General features: G+C 40.4%; 2 protein-coding genes across 2 annotated transcripts in view; one reads left to right on the top strand and one right to left on the bottom strand.

The window, feature by feature from the left end:
- Positions 1 to 5,078, bottom strand: part of TNFAIP8L3 (TNF alpha induced protein 8 like 3) — a 49,761-nt gene extending 44,683 nt beyond the window's left edge. The window contains exon 1 of the mRNA XM_026097084.2: positions 4,706 to 5,078. Coding sequence (XP_025952869.2) covers positions 4,706 to 4,958 — 253 coding nt within the window. The 5' untranslated portion in view covers positions 4,959 to 5,078. The remainder of the gene's footprint in view (positions 1 to 4,705) is intronic.
- Positions 4,664 to 15,102, top strand: part of GLDN (gliomedin) — a 117,297-nt gene continuing 106,858 nt past the window's right edge. The window contains exon 1 of the mRNA XM_064517361.1: positions 4,664 to 4,764. Coding sequence (XP_064373431.1) covers positions 4,756 to 4,764 — 9 coding nt within the window. The 5' untranslated portion in view covers positions 4,664 to 4,755. The remainder of the gene's footprint in view (positions 4,765 to 15,102) is intronic.

Below are 15,102 nucleotides of genomic sequence, written 5' to 3'. Positions count from 1 at the left end.
CACGCAAGTATTCCCTGGGGCAAAGTATACTTCTTGTTATGAAACAAATTTGTTTAAATGACCAGTATGATACTGCAAAAAGAATTATAAAATGCCTACTTGCGCTTTATGCCACATAAGCACATCTCTCATGCCTCAATTTTGTACAGTATTAAATACTTTATAATATACTTTTCCTAATTAATCTTACGTCCACAAGAATATATTAGCTCTGGAATAGCATTTAACTCTGTTAAACTATAATAAAATATGTAAAGGCTCAAAAGACTAATATCCCTTGTGCAGGCAGATTGTAGAGCATGATAAATAATTTGCAGAAAAATATTTGCTAAGCATTGCAAATCAAATAATATTACTGGACAGCTCTAGAAAACTTATTTATGTCTGTATGGGCTGTCTTGCAGCGGTAAATAAAGCTTAAATCTGCTATAGTTTTTACTACATATTTATTCCCCATGGTAGAGTTTAGATAACTTATCAAATTTAATATGCATTAATCTTTCTGTGCTAGAAATCACAGGCCAAAATCTTGGCCCAATTGAAGGCAATAGCGAGACTCCCACTGACTTTATGGATGCAAATCTGGTGATAAGAGTATATTAATTTTGTTTTCTCTGGTATCTTATAAAATTGTAGATGCCATGGTGTTGATGTGTCAATAAAATTCTATCACCAGTCGAGAATTCTACTTGGAGGTCAAGCTGTTCTCTTAGGACAGATTTCTTTTGACTTCAGTAGGAAGAAAGTCAGAGAGGGGACCAGCAACAATTTACTTTACAGGATATGTTAAACTTGAATCAAAACAATCTGTATTGTTTCAAAGACAATACAGCCAATTAGCCTCTAGTTTTCATATGCTAATAGCGTTATATAGTTCTATTAAAATAAATGTCAATCTATGTTTAGATTTAGCAGCTTGTAGAAAGGCTTACACCGATATTGCATATAAAAGCTATTTGGCCAGATTTCTACCTGTTCTCGTGAACCTAGAGCAATCTGCACCAAAGGAAGGTCTGCCTTTTTCTCGTGTAGAATCCCCAAACCCACTGCTAAATCACCTGTGTTGGAGATGACCTGGATTTTTATGATGTATTAGGCAGAAAGGTGGCAGAGGATCACATTACGTGGAAGAACTGAAAAAAATTCATTGTTCTTTTGAAGAATTTTTTTTTAAGTTTCTCAATAGGTGGACATTAAATAATGAGAACAATGTTCTATTTTAAGGATTACTTGTTCAGTTTCCACAAGCTTATCCACAGGAAGATCGCACTTCACAAAGAAATGTGATCAGCAGTGTGTACAGTAAAATTCAAGAAACTTCACTGAAAGTAGGGGTAGTAAGCATACACATTTTCCCCTCTTTTGCATTACAAAATACACATTTTCAAAATAATGAAGACCTGCCTAATATTCTTAATAGGGGTTTGTGTCTTTTTTTTTTCTTTCTTTTGACTGTTCACTGCTTTGCACCTGAGCTGTCTGATGGATGGGGGAGGAGACTGGTGGAAGCCAAGGCTGTGGAGCTGGTTATGGTTGGTGGTGGTTGACTGTGTTTGTTTTTGTTTTGTACAGCTATCATCTTATACTACTCTTACATGCAAGGAGCTTTTTGCTTGCACCAAAGAAATATGAAGCTGCTATCATGACAACACATTCATAATAAACAGAAAAAAGTACTTCTGCTCCCTTTGAGACTCAGCTTTAAGTGGGCTATTAAAGGAAATGAGGCTGCTGGGATCTAGGAGTAAGAGAGCCAAGCTGGCTCTTGGAAGCCAAGTGTGCATGGCAGATGGTGGGGGGACACAAGGAAGCCTCCTGTCCTGTCCACACCCATTTGGAGAGTCTCAGGAATGGCAGGGCTGGTGTTCCTCCAGGAGAGAGCAGAAGGCTAAATCAGTATTGCAGGAGGAATATAAATCCTTAAATGAAATATGCTGTATTGTGGCTGTATTACATTAGCACTATGAAGCCCTAGTGATAAAGTAAACTGTATTATGCTGGTTTTGAACAATAGGAGAAGTGAAAAATGGGCAGTGACCACCAGAAATCTTGATTCAGGTAAGCTGAAGTCATTGCTCTGCATGCTAGGAGCTGCTAAGACTGGTAATGATGAGACTAAGTTGAGCATTCAGGTTAATGTGTCATTTTCACTGTGAAATTCTAGCTATTGTAAAGGCAATAGCTAAAATCGGAGCACTACTAGGACTTTACCCCCAAATATTTCCCCCAGTCATCCGGGAGACACTGTGCTTGCCCTCCGAAAGAGAGGCAGAAAGCCCCTGACCACTGGGGTCTGTGGTGTGCGGTACCTCAGCATTCCTCCCTCAACAAGGTGGTGACTGATGCTCACACTCAAATGCTGTGCCTGCAATAGTGACTGACAGCATGACAACCAAACACCCACATAAAGAGATATACTGCACTGTACATATGGCAGAGTATGGAAAAAAGGCCAAATGAAATCTAGCAAAAATGTATTTTTCAGAAGAGGATGGTGGATACCAACAGCAAGTAATTCTTTAGTGCAGAGGAAATGCAACTGGCTAAGAGAAAAACACTAAGTTTTCATTCTATTCCAATTTTATTCCATTGCATAGGCATCTGCCATGTATGGTCAAAATACCAGATTTTTCTTCTCTTAGATAGTAAAAAGAAGTAAGAGAAAAAAGTGTAGAAGAGAATAATGAGCGTCAACTGTTGGCAGCTAGGAAGTGATGACATAAAAAGCACTTATGGCAATCTCTAAGTAGAGTTATTCTTTTAATTTATTTAAAAGAAAATCCTATTCACAACAAGAGTAAGTTGTTGGCAAGCGCTATATTACATCAATTTCTCTATAAACCTAATGTTGTTTGTAACTCATGCTTCATGCACTGCTTTGAATATTTATATGAAAAAGTATAGCAGTTGGTGGGTTTGTTAGTAAGTTCAACCTAGCAGTGCTTTATGAATATAAGCCTGTTGCTAGTCTTATTTCATGTCTAGATCTTGAGTAAGAAAATACGGAACAGGATATCAGGAGTAAATTCCCCTAATATTTAAAAGTGAATGGGATTTAAGATGCTATAAAATCCTGTTTTTTTAAAAAAGAAAAATTCTCTATGCTATAAAATCCTGTTATGCTGGGAGACTAGACCAGATGACACCTATTTATCTTATGACTTCCTACTGTTGCTCATCACTGAAGTATTAACAACACAAGCCCTAGAAGTTTTCACAGAATATCTGGCATCTTCTGTAGTAGTTAAAATGCTTGCTGCTTGGTGTAGACTCCTCTTGGAGGGGAGTGGGTACTAGCTGGGATAAAAGATATGTCTAAACTGGGCAGGTCACAGTAAAAAGATTTTTCTCAAAGATCATCTCTGTAATGTACCACTTCTGTCTGGGTTTATTGTGAGGCAATTTTAGACATTATTTCAACTGTGCTTGCTTGTCTCATGCTGGTTAAATGGCTTCGGAGAAGATACCTATGACTTCTGCCACGGGAAGCTGGAGGTCAAATGGGCCTGCGTCTTTTCTTCCACACCTAGCTTCAGTAATCACCTAGCTTCTGTCACATGCCAGTTTTCTGTGTAGACGCTCCTGGAGTCAGCTTTCCTGATGGCAAGGTAACATCACTACAGATTGAAGAAGAGTTAGAAACCTGGTGCACGGGGAAGCAGGATGGCTTTGAGTTGACAGCTGATCTCTATGGACTGACAGTATGGTACTGGTAGAGCAAATCTACTTCTGTGTATGCTGGATTTTATACAAGTTTATTGTCCGTGGGCACTGCTTGTGCAGGGCACCCTTTGATTACAGAACATGTCAGCAATGGTTGTTTTGCGTAGGACACAGGAATGCAGAGATTTGGGAATGGTAAAAGATATGTTTTTTTCTCTCTCAGGTTTTTCTTACGTCTCATCTAAAAACTAGGCAGGCTGCAGCAAACAGGCAGCAGCAGTTTTATGTTTTTGGTGACAAGTTAGGACTCTTCCAAAACCAAAATCCTAGTGGCCTGAGTGCCTTGCATGCCCGGTCTGTGGGGGAGTCTCTCCCCTTCCACACACGGGCTAACTGCTGCAGTCCTGGAGGGAGAGCAGAAGGAACCAGCCAACCCCCAAAAGCTTTGCAGCCTCTGGATATAAAGCACAATGGATCAGACTCATGCCAGTACTGCAAATTTAACCTTCTGTCATGTCATGCTTGGCTTTAGCACTTCAGGACAGATCTCTGCACTACCCTGAACAAGCGGCCGGCCGGGGAACAGCGGAGCCCGGGGCCGGGCGCCCGCCGAGCCCCTGCCCAAGCAGCCGCCGGAGGAGCCGGTCACCGCTTGCACCGCCTCCCGTGCGGGCAGGGAAGGGGAAGCTGCTCGCCTTGGCCAGTTCCTCCCCTCCTGCGAGCCCACGTTGCCGCAGGGCGAGTCCGAGCCCCGCTTCAGGAGCGCCTCTGCGGCGGGGCCGTTGGCGGGGCTCGCGCCGGGCCGTTGGCCGGGCGCGCGTGAGGCGGCAGCGACCCGCGCGCGTGAGGCGAGGCGGCCGCACGCGGGACGGTGGCGGTCCCTCCTCAGCGCCGAGCCTCGGCGCTCTCCCTTGGAGCTGCCATACGAAAAGCGCGAAGAGGGCGAAAAGAAACCCCTTCCCTCTTTCGTTCACCCTCCAGCCCCACTGCCTGCGGAGCCGGTTCCGAAGGCGGCAGCGTGTCGTTCCCCCCCCGCCCTTACCTGCAGGTGAGAGCAGCTCGCCTTCACTGAGCTCCCCGGAGTCCGAGTCCATGCTGCAGGTACCGGCGGGCGGAGGGTCCGGGCGGGAGCTCGGAGAGGGCGGCGTGCAGCTGGCCGCCGCTAGCGGGAGGGGTGCCCGGAGCGGGAGAAGGGAGCGAGCGACGAGCGGAGCCTGCCGCCTCCTCCTCTCCTCTCCTCCCAGCCTGGGCGCTGGGTCCGTGCCACCACATGCAGCCACCTCGCTTAGTGCCATTGGCTGCAAAGGAGGAGCGGAGACGGGCGGGCTCCGCCGGGGGCGGAGGGAGCGGGGGCGCGGCGGGGGAACGGTTTCTCTCCCGAGCTCGTTACACAAGTTCAGCCCGTAACCGGCTGTGTCTCCGCAGCCGGCCCGGCTCGGCCGCGCCCTCCGGCTGGCTGCCGCCTCGGGAAATGGGTCCGGGGCCGCCGGCCGGGCCTGCGCGGCCTCCCCGCTCCGGGCAGCTCGAGGCTGGCTCCTGGAAGTGGACTTCAGGGCGCAGAAAGGACCGAAACGACAGTCCTTCCCGCTCGGAAATGGACCTTCTTTGCTGTTTCCTTCTCTCCTGGCCCCGCGCAGGTCCTGGGGCTTGAGGCTGCCCTTATGTCTTCCTTCTTCCCTATTTCTTCTCCACCTTCTCCTTTTTCATGGAGGTCTCTCCCCTGACCTTCAGTCATCGTTTTGTCTCTTTTCAGCAGTTCCCTCCCCCAGATCGTCTCTCTCTGTTTTATCTTCTCAAAAATTAATCCCTGAAATAGTAGAGGCTACTGTGGAAGTGCCAGGCTTTCCTGGATATTGGTGCCCATAAGAGTATGGGAGGAGTGAATTTTGCTGTTAGGTTGCAGGTTGTCTGCAGGTTCAGGAAGACGGTGCAACATTTGGTAAATAAAGGCAGTGTTGGAAGATTGTGTTTTAACTCTGAGTCTGAAAACTTTGTAGTTTTGATTTTACAGGCTTTATGTATGTCCTGTGAGCTACTGCTTTCCTGAGCCACCCCTTAATTCGGATGACTGAGGTCACTTGTTCAACTCTGCTTAGATTACGTAGGCCTTTCTTTCTCTGGTGGTTCTTACTCTTTTCTACATTTACATGCTGTTATTGGCCAGGGATCACTTTTATTCTAGTACAAAAATCCAAGGAAAATAGTAGGACTACTTTTCTAACTCAAAATCAATCTTACAACAAACCTCAGTTAAAAGCCACAGATTATGTCATGTCCTGAGAGCCAGACAGTGCCTTGAACAGTTTCCTGTAGATTACTGCAGTCTCCTGCCAGAGGCTTGCTCCTGTACTTGCAGACCAAAGATTTTTCTCTCTTCTTCCTCCCCCCGCCCCAAGCTATACAGATCCTCATGTTGCTAAAGAAAGCAATATCAGGACGCCGCTTCGAAGCTGTATATGAAGTTATCTGTTGCCATCAGACTATACTGAATACTCATGACAAATGTGAAGACTTTCTCTAAATTAGCATGTACTGTAATATAAAAAGGAAGGATTTTTTCCAAACTTAAAGGGGTCCAGCTAAATCTTCTCAGTGATGGCTTATCCTCTGCAATGCTGAGTGTAAGAACTACAACACTAAAAATGAAGCCAGAATTTGCCTTGTAGTCTAACGTGAATTCTTGCTTGCTCCCCCTGCAGTCAAATCATGTTGAGTCTGAAGAGATAGCAAGACTGCAGGCTTTCTGGCCCTGGAGTATAGCGGGTTGGTACCTTGAGTTAAGATATTTTGCAGGATTCAACTCTGTATCAAAGGCTCAATTTCCATTGGTTTGTCTTTTATTTTGCAAAAATCTTCAAACTCTATGGTGAAAGGTAGGTGTAAAATAATTTGGCAAGTTGCTATCATATCCTGGGCCTATAGGGTTATGTTAAGATAGTGCTTTTGTTTTTAGTTCTGAGAAAACAAATTCTGACTTTGGTTTGTAATTTCTTTCACTGAATTTTTAATAGCATTCCAAATACTGCTGATGATAGCCCAACAATTTAATAATGTATAAGGAAGAACCTCTAAATGTAAGTCTATTGCTAAGAGGCAATGCAAAATATGAATGCACATACATGCATTGCACAAATTAACAGAAGGCATGGGGGTAATCTACAGTCATGATAAATGATACAGCTGCAGAAAAAACATAGGGTCAACAGTCAGGAAAGAAAGTTCCAGATACCACACCGAGAACAGAATCTGAGAGCAGGGAAGACTTCAATCTCTCTTTTGTTTCTTTGCTTTTTACCACCACAAATGCAAAATATAAAAGAAACTCATCCGTAAAGGGGTATAGCAGTTTAAATCTAGTGGGAAGAGTAAGTTTGTACTGGAGTGTAATTTATTTTAGGAACTGTCTTTAACTGTATGAAGTTCTGATGGTAATTTCTCAACTGGACAAATTCTGACTTTCTAATGACAATCGCTGTAATTAGTTAGCAATAAGTAGAATGATCGTCGTAGAGGCATACTTATGGCTGTAACCCTTGTTGCTTCCCCAGCAGGAAAGGGGACTGCTAGGTAGGGTGTGCATTCTGGGTGATGTAATGTGCTTGGTACAGTGCAGCTATATCTGTGCTTCCAAGGTGTTCTAGGCACTGGCCTCTCCAGAAAAACTGGCCATAATAGGAGAAATTATCTACTAACTTTATAAACTTTTTCTGAGGGCATAACCTGTGCTATAATTGCAATGAAATATTAAACCCTAAAAATTCAAGCATCTCTGCTGCTAAATGATCATAGTTCAGTCAGTAATAGGACGGATTTGTCTTTCAGAGGATTGTGAAAAATGAAGTCTTGACCTGGAATAGTTAACTTGAAAACTGAATCCCACTTATTTTAATTCAAGTCATTTTTTCTGTCCTTGTGCAACCACACAAATAATATGATGGAAATGGAATAACTTAATCAATATTGTGTTGCGTCAGACTTGTGATATATACATGGGGCATTCTCATTACTGTGCTGTAATTACTTTCTATTCCACAGTAAATGCTATTTCAAGATCTCTTTCCCTCTTTATTGCTGCTTAACTGTAAAGCAGTTATTAAAGTTTTCAGCTGAGACAGAATGAGCACATTGTTTCATTTCAAAACATATGGTTAGAATTCAGTTTTTTTCTTCTTAATGTTTTCTGCCCAGCAGAGTCCAGCACTTGGCTTAGCATGTGACCTGGAAAATTCCATATGCTTAGAGCTCTGAACTTCATAGTTTCCATCTATTACAATACTGGTACAGAGGAAAATACAAAAGCTTTATTAACAGCAGTATATGTACTAGCTGGATACACATTAAATAAAACTCCATATGGAAAAGTAGACTTTTTTTTTTGCAATTAGTATTGTGCAATTGCGTATTCAATGTTTTATTCACAGAGCTGTAGCTCATGTTTTCTTTTTTACCAGAGGTAATGAGACTTATGGCAGGTTTTAGGATAGGCATAAAGATTGCTGGAAAATTTAGGTGCTGGTACATTGTTTCTCAAGGCTCAGTTAATGCATCTTCCTGCAAATCTCTACAAAATATGCCTTACCAGGGAAGCTGGTACACAGCCTATTGGAACTGCCCCATGTATTGCGTGTATTCCCAGTTACATGATGCTGTCTGTAGTGGCTGCGTTGCTGTATGGCCGCTCCATTCACATTTTAACTCTGTCTGGTCTCGATCTTCATTCCACATGGAACTTACTTGAAATCCTCCCCTGCCTACTCATTGTATGTGAGTGCTGGAGATCTGCCTCTGAGAGCTTTTAGGTTTCAGACTTTCTTACGGTTCTTTCTGCAGGTCACATTTGCATGTTCACACACATACAGTTTTATCCTATTCTAAATACTGATGTAGCCCAACTATTGTAGTGTCTGAGTGACTTGATGTATCTAATATATGTATCATTGCAGAACTACTGTGAAACAAGGATAATAGTATTTCTGTCTTTCAGAGAGAGGAAAATGAGGTACAGAGACGCTGTGATTTCCTGCAAGTCAAACAGGAAGCACAGCTTTTCACCTGTATTTTTGAGTCCTACCTGAACTGCTAAGTTATTCTTTTCTGCTAAGTAAAAGAGTGCCAGGCTGCATGTGTGCTCTGCTACTCAAACTTTTCTCCTGGAGATTGAGCCTTAAAATCTATCCCTGTAAAGCGATCTCTTTTTAATTATTAAATCTAAATGACCCTTCTTCTCTGCAACACCTTCTTTGTGTTTGACTTGCCTGTTTTAGACTATAAAGACACTGGGGTAGGATTGCATCATCTTCTCAGTTCTAAATGTAAAAATATATATATATTTTTTTCTCACAAATAATTTTTATAGTATGAAGCATGGTCTACTCTAGGATGTATTGTTTCTGGTATTTTCTAATATTTTTCTTCATCATTTATGAAATTATATCTTTCTTATCCAAGTGCTGTTCCTACTTAGTGTACTAAACAGAGAAACATCTATCACATATACTCATGAAATGTACTGTAACTGATTTTAGATTTTTTTTTTTTTTACAGTTTCTATGTAATTTCAGTGTATGTGCATGTATTTCAGGAAGACAACTATTTGCACTATTAGTGGCAAAGTGTGAATAGCCGGCATCAAGGATCAGTGGTTATTCTGTCAACAGCTTTGTCATCTGATGAGCTATCGGTTCCTTACTGATGTCTGGAAGCTAGTCAGCATGCATACACATATATGCATTTGCATGCATTTTTAATAGATTTTAGCTGCAATTCTGCATCTGATGGTGGTCTGTAAAAAACAGTCTTCATATTTGAATTAGAATTATCTGAACAAGACAGCTGCATTACTTTAATCATGTGTCAGTAGATACTTAAAGATCTAGATTTTTGTATCTTCTAATTTAGGCAGAGTGTACATCCTGGGTTGTATGGATGAATATGGAAGAGTGCAGTCTTTTCTGCTTATATATTTTTTCGTTGCTATAAGGTATGCTGGACATCAGTTTAGAATACCTGCTGCCATATGGACCTGTTTTTAACCATCGGCTTTGCTGAATTGTGTTTTGGCCTTTATTGTCTGTGTTGTTGACTTCACTTAGAGGGCTGAGGAAGCAGTCATAGACTGAGACTGGAGCCTGTACTGGTGATAAAATATGGTGGGAGGTTTTGGTATACCGAATTTAAGACTAGGATTGCAATTCAGCTTTGATCACCTCCATGCCTTATAAGGTGCTCTTACAAGATTTTACTCTCAAAAGAAATAGAATAGATATCAGAAAGATAGCTCTCAGTCTGGTAAAACCTTCATCATTTGAATTGCGTTACTCTTGGTATGTTATCAGAAAGGATAATTTTGTCAGATGTTGGTATTTTCACTTGCTTAAAAACAGGCTGGGACAGTGAGGTTGACTCGTATAGGAAAAAATAACATTAAGTAGTTGATCTGAACCAAATTCTGACTACTTTTATTAAGGATGGAAGAAGCAATAAATATCCCCTCCTCCCCACCCTGAGCTGGTGCAACATTGAGGAAAAAAGGCAGCTTTCAAAGCAGATGTGGTTAGACAGGGAGCCGAGTTTGCCAGCCTCTATGCTTAGAGAGGGAGAAGAATGGCAAAGCCAGAGTAGTGCCCATTTTTCTCCTGTGTGTGTTTGTTTATTTTAAAGCATTAAGTTATCCTGTTTCCTCTTACCTAAGATAAATAATACAATGAGAACAGAGTGGCTTGGATGTTTGCTACTTCCATTCTTTTTCTGTCTCTTCCTTGTTGCTTTCCTGTTCACCTGTGGAGTAGGATTTTGCTCGTAGGATAATGTTTTCTATATTCAACTGTAATATGAATTGCCTGGGCATTTCGTAGTTTTGTTCCACTTTATTGATGTTTGATGTTTTTGTTTTTTTTAAAGATACTTTACCTTTCTTTTGCAGGATGTGTGCTTAGAAGGATGCCTGTCTTACAAATTGTATATGCAATTTGCTGTAGATTGGCCAAGTCTTGCATTCGTAAGCTTGCATTCTAAGCAACAGTAGAAATGCAATCTATTTTTTAAAAAGAAAAAAGGTATTGATTCAAAATAAAAGATCCACTCTCTAAAACCCCCCCAAATATCCCTAAATGGAAAAAAAAAACTTTTAGGAAAGACCAAAGAAGAGATGTATACTGTTAAAAATCTTGAAATATGACAAAATCTGTCAGTCACTAGATACTTAGGGGACTTGTACAATAAAGGCTGAGAATGAGAAACATAAACTATACAGCCTAAATACATGGAAGTATGGAAGTATAGCTTCCAAATGTTTACTTATAGCCATTAAAGAATTTGTATCTGGAGATGCTGGAATACAATCTGGTTGCTTACACAATAGGGCAAGTGTAGAAGTAGTTTAAGCACTGGAATCTAATTCTGAAAGCATTGAAAAACTGTGGATGTTAAGCATGTCCATCAGCTTGCTGGAGAAGAGGCCATGCTCAAAATAATTAAATTTTATTGATCAAATTCAGTGGGGGTATACCCTGTTCTGTGTGTTATTCTAGTGCCAATATAACAAAATGGTAAGTGGATCAAAGTGTCTTTTTAGAAATGCTTTTGTTTCTTTCATGAGATGAAAGCAGTACTGGACAATACTACCAAGTCTGGCCTTCATCTTGTTCCATGAAGGTGCTGTGTCTTGTGTCCACACTGAGCAGCTTTTGCACTTAGAGCACAGGCTATCTCCATGTATAATTTTATTCACTTGCATGATTAAAATCCTTTCCTGAGTATTACTTTTCTCACTCACAATGCTAAGATGTAAGATTTTTGCATGTAATTTTTTTAACCTGGAAATTTTACTTCTAGATGCTGGAGAAGTAGTTACATTTTTAATAACTACTTATTTCTTTGTACCTTCAAAATACACCCCGTAGCATCCCTTTCTTATTTCTCGGTTCATTTGGGTTGTGAAAAGCCAACAGGAAGTTGATGCAGGAATACCTTCCCAGATTGAAAGTGTGCATGTTAATTCTGTTGGTGAGAAAACTCTTTTCATTAGGAAATTCTATTTGGAAATTTTATTGGTTAGGTCATGATCCCCTCTTGTCTTAATGAGCAGGGAGTTAGGTATTATTATTTTAAAACCCTAATAAGTTAGATATTTATTTCACCTGCAATTTTTAATTTCATTACAGGTGGAATACTCATAAGACTAAAGGATGAGACTGATTAGCCAAAAACTAATTTTTCTTTCCACTTTCTCTGTTCTGGAGTCAGTAAAATAAACTTTAATGACATTTTTCTGTGAGGGAATCACTGTAAAATACAGGCAACAACAGTCTTTGTTTTGTCCCCATTCCGATGCTGACTAGAGAAAGCTAGTGGACAGCTACCAGTTAAAAAATAATTTCCAAAAACAGTGGTAGAGAGGAGAATGGTTTAATATTCATGGTGGTCATTTAAGTTGCTTTGAAATGTTGCATTCCTTTTCATTCCATGTTTTTCTGGGTTTTCTTATTCATTATCAGAGTTGATTATCTCATGGCTACACTGAAGCATTTGACCGTGGCTAAGATGCAAGTAAAATACAGTTAAACCAACAACAGATGCTGCTTGTTCCTGAGCTGTTTTTCAGCAAGCTTTGAAACGGTTTTCTGCTTGCAGTCTGGATAATGGGTCATCCTTGTTTTCATCCCTGATTTCAAATTATGTGTAGGAGGAGGATTCCACAACTTCATGATACTCTGAGAAAGCAGAGAGAATTTTGTTGCTAGGAAACTATGGAAGTCCTACACTTTACTGTCTTTTTTGAGACAGAATGGTTTTATAGTTGCCATCAGTTATTTCACTAACTTTTGTAATCTTATTCTTTATGCAAACATCCACATGTCTTTCTGTAACACATTTATGTATACTAGAAAATATTTTTTCTATAGTTATTTCTGTATTACTTTTTTTTCTACACCACAAAAAATTACCATCAGTACTTTAGATCATATTGTGTTTTGAGGCTAGTATTTATTCACGTTACAGTGTTGTGTAGACATCCAGAATTATTGGGATCTGGTAAACTATGCTTTCCCTCAAAAAGCAAATGCTGAGATCCATAAAGAGTTACACATCTTATGTGGAAATTTATTATATAATTTGAGGAATGCTTTTATCAGGAAGAGTCTTAAAGCATAACAGTATTTTGCAGCTGACAAGGTCTGGTTGCTCCTTACGCTGTATGCTGTGAATCCCATTTAAGAGACATACAATCTATCTGTACGTTGGAAAGGTAACTGAATCAGTGGTGTGGATTTCAATCCACAGTTCGATCAATGGTGACCAAATACAGTGATGCAACAGCTGTGTCTTTGTAGAGCCTAAGAAAAGGAAAGTATTTTTATGAATGTGGAACTGAGGGACAAAGGTTAACTTGTTTGCTTATGGTCACAAAAAAAGTCAAAGGAAGAGAGAAATTGAATATGAAAACAAATGTGATCGCTAATGTAGTTATTCCTGTTTCAGTGTACTTTAAACTGATCTTTTGGGCTAGATCGTTGGTTCTGTTTCAGCTACAATATTCAGTGTGTGTTGCAACAGATTCTTGCAGGTGCATTTGATATCTTGAGTGTTCTTTTCATGCTGGAAACTATTCCTTGGAGCCCAGAAGTTGCTGAAAGACCCTGTTATTTTGTCTCCATCTAGTTGCTGGTACAGCCCACAAGGGTTGTGGATAAATTAGAGAAAAAAATCAGGCTTTAAAAAAAACCCAACACCCCCCCCCCCAAAAAAAAAACAAAAAAAAACAAAAAAAAAACTTGTATCAAAGTTCTGAGCTGGTACCTTTGGCCCTGCTACTTCACATCTTGTATGAAGTGGGAACTGATCAAACCAATAGAGCTGAGTCTTTTAAAGGGTGTGTTCGTTCCATTAACCCTTCTCAAAGTCTTAAAATAACTTTTTCCTCAGTAAGTTGGAACAACCAAAATATTACTAAAAATGATGTGACAAATTATGAAATGGGATTTTGTGAAAAAGGAAATGGAGAGGGAATTTAGATATCTCTTAGAGGTTTTGTGGGAATTATTAATGTCTTTCGTAAGGACAAGATCAGTCTTAGTACAGAGCTTCTGTTAAACTCTGTAGCGCCATCTGGACTAACGGGAACTGTAATCTGTAAGAAGCAACCATAAAGAAAGCAAACTTTTGTGGAGCAATTTGTTAACATCCACAGACTTTACTGCAAATGGCAGAATGTTAATAGGCTTGTTTGTGGTTTCTATAGAGCTTGTTGTAATTTTTAGAACTGTATGGAAACATCATCTTCATCTGACAGCGTGTGGGAGTTTCTCCATGACCATTCTTAGGAGCATGGCAAAAAGCATTCTGCTAGCTGCCCATCTATAAATAACCAAATCATCAACCCAGACATAAAATTGCATTTTATATGTAGTCTTAGGAATATGCAACATAGACAATTAGATTACATGTAGTCCTACAACCTTCTCAGTAAAGAGAATGAAATTACGTAGAAACTTGCTGTCCGGACCACTTTCAGGTGAATTATTTCTCTTGCACACACATTGAGGGACTTAAATTCAATATATCAATGCCTTGAATTCAGCTAGGAGAGTACCTATGTGTCTGTGCATAGATAGATCTGGATCTTTGACTTTTGTATGGGTAACCTTTCAGATCATAGATCTTAGGTCCTCTGCAAGCTTTGCAGCCAAGGTAGCTGCACTGGAAGGGAGAAATATATATGTAAAAAGGCCCCTGTCAATACTGCTGTAAACGTAAAGGAAAATGCAAAAAGTGGAGGACTCTGATCATTTTCCATAGTCTCCCAATGAACTCTACAAACTGTTTGCCATCAGCAACCACTGAGGGAAACATATCCCGGTACAAGATATGGACTTCAAGCTAGAACTTTTTTGAGTTAGAGCCCTTTCTGCAATTTTGATGGCTGTGTGTTTTAGGCAGAATCCCTTATTCAACTGGCAACTTTTGTTTCTCCTTAGTTGAGGAATTTGTGGAAAAACTTGGATAAGAATCTTAAAGACTTACTGCTCTCTCCCTCCCCCCCACCCCAATCCTTCTGTCAAGGAGACCTGCTATAGATAAGCAACGATTGCATGGAGCATTAGAATTGATGCAGTCATTCTCGTCGTTTTTTCTGTCAGCAGGGGGAGATACTGTCTGGCTGAGAAGGTTTTTCAGGTTCAGGACTGGGAAAATAAATGCAAGCAGACTGCAGTCATTACATACATCCAATGGGAAAGCACTAAAAAGTAGAGAAATGGGTTCACAGTCACCATTAGTGTGATTCAAAATAAAGACTTGAACCTATCCATGTATCTCACATCCTATGAAATGCCTGTAAGTTATTCTGCTTAATTGCACATATATGTAGTTAATCAGAGTCGAACAGCTCTAATGAGAGTGGTTCAAGCTGGGCCTTGGGTGTAAGTCAGTTGTTCTCTT

The sequence above is a fragment of the Dromaius novaehollandiae genome, chromosome 10 (genome assembly GCF_036370855.1).
Source record: "Dromaius novaehollandiae isolate bDroNov1 chromosome 10, bDroNov1.hap1, whole genome shotgun sequence".
Classification (NCBI taxonomy): Eukaryota; Metazoa; Chordata; class Aves; order Casuariiformes; family Dromaiidae; genus Dromaius; species Dromaius novaehollandiae.
The sequence above is the reverse complement of the archived record's forward strand: the minus strand, read 5'-3'. Positions and strand labels throughout refer to the sequence as shown.